The following is a 10,146-nucleotide window of genomic DNA, read 5'->3' on the forward strand; positions in this document are numbered from 1 at the left end:
GAATGGTGCAGCAGAAGCTTTGTTGCTCCTTATCTCTTTGTCTACATTTAGTGACTGGCTAGATCAATCATTCAAATTAAAACAAAAAGAACCCTTAGCAAAACTAGTCTTGGCTGAGTTAATAGCAAACTGTCAGTACATTTAATACTTTTATGTATTAACCTTGATAAATTTGCTTTTGAATACCAGTGTACTCATTAAAAAAAAATTACTAACATTATTCCAACATCAAAGCTTCATGCAGTTTTATGCTTCTTCCTCTTTTTCTCTTCCTTTTTTTTTAAATACTACATTTGCTCTTTTTTTCTGCAGTTTCTCTTTCTTTGTAATATGATTTAGTAATGAACTCTTGGTCCATCTTTCAAGATTTCAAACTCCTTTATCTGAAAGCTTTTTCTCATTTGTGAAGGTCATTTGCATGTTTTTCCGTATTATTCATACAGTAACTGCTGGCGAAGATGTGTATGGCGAGAGAAAGGACACCCAGTCTTCATGCTTCACTGAATGAAAATTTCTTCATTGTACTTTGGCAACTTCTCAAGAAACCAGACATTCTTGTTTGTGGATATTTCTTAAGCAAAGCCAGTTCTGTACCTTAAAGTATAGCAGTGTGGGATGCCTTTGTTTAGTATTGCATCTGGGGTTTCTTGTTGAATCAGGGGAAACAAATAACAAAAGACAACTGATATTCAGCAATCAGAACAAACTTCCCCCATCTATTCTTAACTACTTTGAAATAATGCTACAGATACTAGCATTTATTATTAAAAGATTTCATATTTGCTTTCAGTTGCTCTTTTTTTATTTGGTTGTGAGTCTTTGATCATGTGGTTCAGTGCATTTCTGAATTGATAGTCATTCAAAAATTATGGTTTGTCTGTGGCTGACGGGTGTCTTGATTAAACTATCTTAACGTGACTTTCTTCGTTTGTCTTGGTTTATGGATTTTCCCACCACTAGAATGGAAGCAATACATTGTTTACAAAAACCTTATAATTTATGAAGATTTTATCATCATTAGTTAAAAGGTTGATAGTATGTCCATGACAATTTTTAATACTGCAACATTGATAGTTTTTTCTGTCCTTTGAAAAGCTTTAAATATAGTTTCTATAACTTATATTTGTACAAACCTCATTCTTCACCAAACTCTGTTGAAAACCTTGTAAACCTTTGTTTTGCTTAGTTGGCTGGGAACTTACAAGACTAGTTTTGGAATTATTTTAATGAAAGCCCCCAGTTTATTTCCAAGCCAGTTAAGTGTATTTTATGATAAATGATTCACCATTTTTGTGTCAGAGACATTGCAAATCCTTAAAATCTGATATGTGAACTCAACAGGTTGATGTTAAGGTAAAATATGAGTACAGTAGAATATGAGATGAATGTTCTTGATGGTAGTGACATCAAGCAGTGGAAGTATGGGTGGGGAAAATTATTTGAAAACAAACATGCACTTATACTAAAGTTTACATATTAGAATAAAGTATATGGTGTTAAAAAGTCAGTTCCTGTTGCAAATTAGTAATTTATAATTTAAAAAGACTTGAGAATGAATAATAGTGTAAATATCATTTAAAACACGTTTGCAAATAAACATTTCTTTTTTTAAACTCATGGCATTTATGATTTTTACAGAACAAACATTTTGTTCTGTTGTGGACACAGATTTTCCCATGAATACAACATTTTACAATTGAAAGCTGTGGGTTGGTGTACACGTAAATAACCCTACATTCTAAGCTCAGAGGTGAATGTAGGCCACAGTAAACGTGTGACAGTTTGGACAAATGTATCCTAACGCATTGTCATAACAAGAACCCTACTTTTGTGACTTAAAAATGAGGTGTTGAAATGCTGGTAAATATTAAGAGGAACGTCGGGCAGATAGCATAGGTAACAGACCAGTTTGCTTCACTAGAAGCGTTTTTTTTTTTCCCAAAAAGTCTTTTGTCAATTATGGAAAAGTACTAAATACTATGTAGATGCTAGGAAAACATGCTACTGAGCACTTATTTAAAAGATGCTGGTGTGGATGTCTTTAAGGATTAGAACAAAATACTTTTGATTTTGTGTGATGAATTGGAATCTAATCTGCAGTCATGTTTGTCTTTCTGAGGCACAGATGAAATGTAATTTATTATGTTCAGAATATTAAAATGTTGTGTGAATAATAATGATGATGCACAATAGATCAAATGTAGTTAGTCTTAAACAGCTCAGGCAGATGTTCAGCAAATATTTACTTGAGAAGGAAACTGAAGGAACTTTGGGCTGCATTGTACATGCGATTAAAAAAAAAAATCACATTGTCATGATGTGCAGAAGACAACATTTAATATAAACTATTCTAATGATAGCAACCTGTATGTTCTCATCATGTACTGATTATTGTTTTTCATGCTTATTGTGAATTGATCATAGTATCCATGCTAATGTAAATGAAAATCACTCTTGGAATTGGGATGTTTGACTTGCTAGTTGTCAGTAAAGCCATGTTTTGTATTTTAGTTTGTGTATAGTCTGTGCTCATAATTTTGTATGTCTTTGCATGAATCCTCTTTGAAAAGAATGCATGAATCATTTTTATCATATGGCAGTGCTTGTCATAAGTAATTATGCCTCTTGATTGCCACTTCACATGTTGTCTTGTGGAAGCATTCGCTACAGGAAATGTCTGTAAACAGTATCACTTTCAACTTTCCTTTTCCACCCAAACCTTATATCCTGCATGTGCAACAGTTGTCAAAGAACATGCAGGAGTTAGCAAGATCTCACATTAGTTTTTTGCAGTCATTCAGGCTTCATGACTCGCATTTACAACAGCAAAGGTAGAGAGTGGCACATTAAACAGACTGTTACGTAAGTCTGCAGCTAATGTGAAACAAAAATAATATGCTGGGAAGCATATGTACACAAATTTTGTGAATATAAATGTTTTGTGCTTTTTATTTTTTTTTGTATAAAGGATAAATTAGGAAATGTTCTACTGTGCAGCATGTTTCTTGTTCTTATGTTTGATCAGGCCAGACGCTTCACCATTTCTTTCGTACAGCCTTTTTAAAAAAAATTATCCAAAAAAGCAGATTACGAATGTAGATATTAATTGTGTTGTTTACGTGTTGCATAATATTTATATTATTGCACATTACAAAGAAAGGCCAAACTAAGGTACATTGTTTTTATTGGTTTTGATCAAGAACTGCATCGGACAAAAACAGTGCATCATTCTGGTTTTTAAAATTAAAGATATTTAAATGTATAAAACACATCAGGTCAGATTAAAATAGGTACATTTAATATTTTCTCTATCTGGATGCACCTTGACAACCAAGAAGAATGTTGATTTTCTATCAGAAATTCAAACTCCTTTTTTGAGAGATGGGGGGAATTACTTGTGGTTCAAATGCTTAAAAATTATTTGTGATGTACTTATGAACCTGCAAATTTGGTCATGTTAAAGGCTGTGAATACATACACGTGCAACATACTGGGTGATACTGCAGATACATCAATGGCTACCAAGTAGTTTATAGGAACAAAAATAAAATAAAAATCACAAATAGAATGAAGGTGTCTTTGGTTAACGTGATGCATAAGATAAGCATGTTAAATACCAAACCTTATTGCAGAAAATCTTATGAAAAAAACAAAACTTTTGGATCAAAATTTCTTTCTAAGAAATTAAATTTTATTTTGTAACATAGAACTAAGAAGTCTTATTTTTTCTGATATGTGCCTTTTTTCTGTTTTGCTATTTTATTATTATTTTTTGTTTGGTCGTGACCTCTGTGGAGCTCAGAAGAGTTTATCTCCCCATTTCACCAACCATTTTTGACGCATGCTTGTCATCTGTACATGCATACTTTCTCACAATGTACAAATTTACATTGACACTTTAAATATTTCCTTATTTACTGTTATATCAATACAAGGCTAACACAAAGGAAGCCTTGTTAGTATTTATGCTGTATACTTGCAATTGTACTATATAATAAAATAGTAATATGAAGGAAATTGGTGTCTTGTCTGCCATGTTGTGTTTGGGAAAAAAGTTTTATTGTCTATTGTGTTATTGATTATGGTTAAGGTTTCACTAATCTGCAGTCAGAACATAATTCCAAGCAATTTTGATATCCTTTAACTCATAACAAAACAATGCACAGTGTGCTGTGAATAGATTTTTAGCTTTGGAAGTAACACGTTGACTTTAATATTTACTACTTAGATTTGCATGAAAACAAAAAAACAAAATTGGGATAATATAAAGGTTGCCATGTGCCAAGAGCCTGTAGTTGAATGCAACTGCCATCCTCCCCTCTCCCTTCACGTCCAGCCCTTTTCTCACTACCAAAAAGAAAAATGTCTGCTGATATAACTACCAACAAATTTTTTTTCTAAAAGTGTGATTGCATGTTTATATCCTTGTATGCATGCTTGTCATTTAAAACAAATAATAAAAATCACTTCTTTTCATTTTCTTGTTACATTTCTTTTTATTTAACAGATGGAACATAACTTTTATTTTTAATCCATTAACACAATTTGTGAAATACTGAAGGCTTAACATCAACAGGTGGTGGGCTTTTTATATTTATTAAGATTGCTTTTTGAAGATGGGCATAGGTTTCAGTGTCAACAACCTGTCAAAATGTGAGTCTAATCTTGTAGGTCCTTGTATTAGTGATAAGCATAAAATATTTGGTTACAGCAACTTGATGGCCAAATGAATTTTAAAGTTAAAACATCAGGATCATAAAAGAAGATTCTTCTGCAAAGTGAAGCAGAGAATTTCAGAGTGGAATTGTCATTTCATGGACAGATTCTAGGCATAGGTTGACACCAAATGGGGAACGTGTTAAGATCTAGCAGAATGTGAAAACTTTATGATAAAATTTACTTCAGTTAATTGTAAGATAATTCTCAGAATGAGAGGGAATAAACCAACGTAGGTATTATAGGATATGAGATTTATCCAAATTGTGAAGTATGCATGAAAAAGTTGAAAATCATAAAAACAAGATGCAGCAAAATTGATTTTTTTTTTCATTCGTTTGATTCAGTCTAAATAATGCTGCTTATTCCAAATTTTCTGCTTTTAAGTAGTAAGGTGCAGAGGAGAAAAAAATCTTGATTCAATCTTTATGATGGTGTTCAGTCCTAATTCTTCAGGTTTAATCAGAGAATTGTATAGGTATGCAAGCAGGAATTTCTGAATGTGAAGATGAAATTTCAGACTATTTGTCATATCAAGGTATCACGTTCATTTCTTTACCCCACCAGGGTGGTCCGGCCAGCAACAGCGGGATGGACAGCTCTGAGGACAGCAAAAGTAACATCATGTCCAGAGATGCATGGAGTGTTGGGCACCCGTAAGCAACAAAATATGCCCCACCCACAAATAGTCATGCCAATGACATGAAGGGATTTTTGTTTTGAAAAAGAAACAGTTGATATTTCATTATACACTATTTTGTCATTATTTTTTTTTTTTTTCTGATCCAAAGACCAGTACATTTATCAGTTACACTGTTACAGTGTCAGTCTTGAGATTTGTGTTGCATATTTTTTGTAGTTCTGATTAAAAGTTATGATCTCTTTTTCCTTTCTTCACTGTCAGCTATAAACTTTCATTTCACAACTTTGAATAGTTACAAGCACAAAAGGAAGAGACAAGAATCAATGCAGAACATAAGGTTTTACATTTAATTAAAGATTTTTTAAAAGCGTGAATTTTTCTTCCTTTGATTATTGAAACGGTTGATGGTGTTTATTTTTACTTACTTTTGTTCTTATTTACATTTGAATTGTCTTAACAGCAACATGTTTGTGATTTAACAGATTTGTGAATTTTTTTTAAGAACTAGAATCGCCCCCATTAATACTCCACCATTGATGTCACTTATAATGTTGCACAAATGTAAACTATATTTTGTTTACAATTGCAACATGAACCTGGCTTATGTTTATCAAGTGAACTTTTTTGAAGAAATTGGAAAAGATTTTTTTTTCCTGAAAAGGGGCATTTATATACAGAACATGTCTGACCTATTCACAAGAGTATTTTATTGTTCAGCATTATGCCAGTGCCTCAGACCTGCAGGCTATTTAGAAAATTTTGATGTCTGAATTGTGCTAGATTTTGTTTCACTTTTTAATTCAAAGGATGGAAAAACCGTTTTTTCGGAAATGGGGTTGGGGGATGGGAGTTAAGATAAAAGTAATAAATGTGTAAAAAGTTTACTAAACTGAAGTGTAAAATGTATTCGCATCTACCCTGTTACATAGACATCTTCAGGATCAAGGTGTAGGTATCCTTTTAATAGGGAGAAAATCATTATTCATGCAAACATGAAGAATTAGGCATTTATGCACATCATGCTTCAAGATGTGTCAGTTATCGTGATCAAGGTTTTTTCCCACGTTAGATCTATTGAAAGGGTTTTTTAATTATTATTTATTCAGGCCTATTGAAAATTATCAATAAATTATGCTAATGTGCACTGCCTTGACCCATGGTGCACATCCCCAGACCTGATTTTTAAATCAAAGGATTTTCATCTTAGTATCATTGTTTTTTCCTTTGTCAATCTTGATTTTTGTAACTCGTCTGTGAGTACAAAACAGAAAAAGTGATTTGTAGCTGTAATTTTCTTTTTTTTAAGCTATCAGAAAGCCAAAGGGATTTAGGGTGTGCTTCCGTGGCTGGCAACTACATCCTTGAAGAAGAAAATGTTGATAAATTTATTCTTCAAAGCAAATAGTGCAGTCATTCTGTGTACAAGTGAGCACTTGCAATCAATGCAAAATAAAGTAATTCAAGTAGTTGACAAGATATGTAATGACAAGGTTACAGCTTCATGGATTTTTTTTAGTGTACTCAAGCTTTGCCATTCAGGCTTCCCTTACAGTCCTGAGTAATACAGTCACATCCTCCTCCATTCCCTAACCTCACTGGGTAATAGTGTTTGTTGCACAATGCATTAATGGTACGATGTAACTAAACCTTGGTGTTTGCTGCAGTTAAGGTTTAAGTCTTTGTGATTTTGCAGCATTTAAAACCGCAGTTAATATGTGATGTGCAAGGGAAAAAAGCAGAACATGGGAAGTTTAGTTTAGGAATGGGACTTTAACTTCGTGCTAGCATTTAAGGTTACACCATGTCAAAGTAAGCAGGTGCCACTTTCAGAGAAAGTACAGCATGCCCAAGATGGGATCCAAACCAAGGACACTTGATCTTCACTGTACAGGTTGCAAGCACTTAACAGCTGTGTCACTGGAACATCTACATACAGTCTATGACTTGATTTACAGCATAAGTCTACATATTATTTTTCTTGTTTTGTTACATATCTGAAGAGCAGCAGACAACAATGGATTCTATGGACTTTAGATGTCACAACACGTGTGGCTAAAATACAACCAATACCAAACTAGTTCACACCTTTAAAATGTATATTCTTTCTTTTTTCAGCATTTGTGCAAATAAATATTACAAGAACACTAGCTGCTATCTCTGGGAATTTTGTTGTTCACTTATTGTAGGAGCCTGGAAAGTGGCTTCTGCACACAAAAAAACATTTTTACAGATTCAAAACCATATTTCTTGATGCCCTTCTCAAATTCATATAGGGTTCATTGCACTGGATATTATCTTAACTGCTCTTGCATAGAAAATAGCCAAAATTCAAGACTGGGAAATGTGACCCAACCTAACTTCAGAAATTTTGACAATAATCCACATACCGTTAACTACTTAATCTTTAGTAGTTCCAGGTGCAGCCTCATACATAGAGTTCGATAAACAAATACTGTGACAGAACAAGCAAAGAGCTGATGCCAGACTCACTCTTCTGTCCAACATGCTGCTCAGCACAACTGTTAAAAGCCATGTAGTCTTCCAGACAATATTCAGGATGAACAGGATTTGAATTCATACAGCGTTCATAATCCCGAAATTGCTGCTGACACTCAGTTTTGATCTTTACAATTATGGGCCTGCAGTAAACCAAAGCAGAAAACAAAATTACACTTGGGTAAAGAGTCTTTTCAAGAACAGCAGAGAATAAATTTATCAAATATGCAACGTGAGAGACAAAAAGGTAATAAACATCATCTGTGCACTAGGTGATTATACAAAGCGAAATATAGATTATCATCAAAATGAACTCTAGGAAAAAACGCAAAATTTAGAGAAGAAAATGCTGGTCTGATGACTTGAAACATAAAAATACAAATGTAAACATGGGTGTCAACTGGAAGTGATGACTACACATTTTCCTCTGATGCAAAAGGAAGAAATAAAACCATGTATACAAGTAACTGATGTGTGACTCTTTGGGAATGTTAATCTTCCATGTTGCTTAAGTAAAAGACAATGGAAAGACAACAAAATACACTCCAAACCTATGGGAAAAGCAGGATTTCCATGTAATAAACAGCTGATGCAGACAAAAACATGACAATTTGTGCCTGTTGCTTGCATCTTTGCCATTTGTTTTGCAAATCAAACTGGCAAAAAGCAATGGAAAATATTAGGATTGCTGAACAGATTCATGTACAAACACCTACTCTGATTCTGCGCATTTTGCCAACTTGACTTTCTGCCTCTCACAGTCAATATGCCAGGTCTCTGGGAATTTGTCAAGGCAGTTGGCAAATGTGGTCAGGTAACGGCTGCACTGCTGCTCAACAAGCTGCATGGAAATATCCCTACATTGAGCAAAATGGCAATGTCAGTGGACAAGTTTATGCAAGCGGAAAATTAAAAAAAAAAACTGTTTTTACCTGTGTGCTACTGAATTTACAACAGATGCTAAATAATAAATGCATTATCTCTGATGTACATTTCAATGTGGCACATTGAAGCTCAGCTAGAGGGATTTGGTGGTTTAAGAGATACATGTTGTAAATCCCTTTTCATGTCGCTATTGTTTCACACAAAAGAAACTAAAAAAAAAAATAAATAAATAAAAATTGTTTCTTAATATAATTAGCAACAAAGTTGTCTTAGTTCTTCCATAATGAAGTGGTTTTAACATTTCATCAGACTTCGCTATCACAAAGCTGCTAATATAATAAGAATACAATTAATGAAGATATCTAGTAAAAAACCTATTTGCTGTAACTTATTAATACCATAGACCTGAGTGCCCTTCATAACTTAAAACTTGCTATATATAGATGTTCTAAAAATGTTGAAATGCAAGGAACAGGCTCTACTTTCAGTACATGTATCTCTGTAATAGCTAAACCCACACAAAGAAAGAAAGAAAACACCATAAATCAAGTGAAAAGACTTCCATATTAATACTCCTTTTTCAAGCCAAACAAATGAGATGTAAAAAGATTCTACAGTTAATGATAATTGGAAAGATATCAAGTACTGAGAAATAGCGCATATAAATACATTCCAGGCTATCTGAATATCCGAGATGAATTCGTGTTAGTATAGTTTACTTTCACTCACATTGTCATCTGCTGCAATGTCAACAGATCACAGTTGTTTGTTAAAGCTGTTGACACATTCTCCTGGAGAACTATTTTGCTTTTTACGCTGAGAACAGAATATACATGCTTTATGCAAATTGGTCATGTTCTTGAACATTTTCCTTTCCATAATCAGAAGGTTTATAGTAAAAAGTTAATCAATTTTAAAATTTAAAATTTTAATGAAAGTTTTCAGTCACCCTCACATATATTGGCTCTGCAACATATAAGTTAGAAAGATGACATTTACTCGAATATTTCATATGGTGATCAGAACGTGCATAAAAATGGTAATTTGTGACTGTCACATCAAGATCCTCAAATGGGTAGAGAAAGCTGGGGGATGAGTAATGGCTAATGCCAATCATTGATCCTCTGAATCAAGATTCAAAGCATGGGATTGGGCTGCATTTTGTTATCTCTGTGCAAACCCCAAATCTAAACAGACTTTTACACATAATACCAGGTATATCAATGACTGGGAATCATACACTCACAAAATTGCTAAAATCCCTGCGGCACTAGCACATTTATCGATTTGATTATTTACAATACCGGCGTTTACTATCAGAATACGAATCGTAGGGGAAATAACTCTACCTTAACAAGGATCAAAATCCTCGTGGGAAAGCTGTCACAGTTTTTATTTTAAAATGT

General features: G+C 33.5%; 2 protein-coding genes across 11 annotated transcripts in view; one reads left to right on the plus strand and one right to left on the minus strand.

Moving 5' to 3' along the window:
- Positions 1-6,848, plus strand: part of LOC112575524 (pre-B-cell leukemia transcription factor 1-like) — a 30,599-nt gene extending 23,751 nt beyond the window's left edge. For 7 of the 10 annotated variants that reach the window (XM_025257452.1, XM_025257451.1, XM_025257454.1 and 4 more), the window contains one exon: positions 5,284-6,848. In XM_025257452.1, coding sequence (XP_025113237.1) covers positions 5,284-5,376 — 93 coding nt within the window. In that variant the 3' untranslated portion in view covers positions 5,377-6,848. Of the gene's footprint in view, positions 1-443; positions 4,018-5,283 lie in introns of those variants that run through there. The other 3 variants (XM_025257455.1, XM_025257460.1, XM_025257457.1) reach the window with 1 other exon arrangement.
- On the minus strand, positions 6,824-10,109 carry LOC112575527 (coiled-coil-helix-coiled-coil-helix domain-containing protein 5-like). Its single transcript, XM_025257462.1, has 5 exons — positions 9,987-10,109; positions 9,470-9,556; positions 8,572-8,712; positions 7,850-7,998; positions 6,824-7,563 (listed from the first exon to the last, which is right to left on the minus strand). Exons 2-5 carry the CDS (start codon positions 9,475-9,477, stop codon positions 7,511-7,513), a joined length of 351 nt encoding a protein of 116 aa, XP_025113247.1. The 5' UTR covers positions 9,478-9,556; positions 9,987-10,109; the 3' UTR covers positions 6,824-7,510.
- Between the last annotated feature and the right edge of the window lie 37 nt (positions 10,110-10,146).

This window comes from Pomacea canaliculata, linkage group LG11, assembly GCF_003073045.1.
Source record: "Pomacea canaliculata isolate SZHN2017 linkage group LG11, ASM307304v1, whole genome shotgun sequence".
NCBI lineage: Eukaryota > Metazoa > Mollusca > Gastropoda > Architaenioglossa > Ampullariidae > Pomacea > Pomacea canaliculata.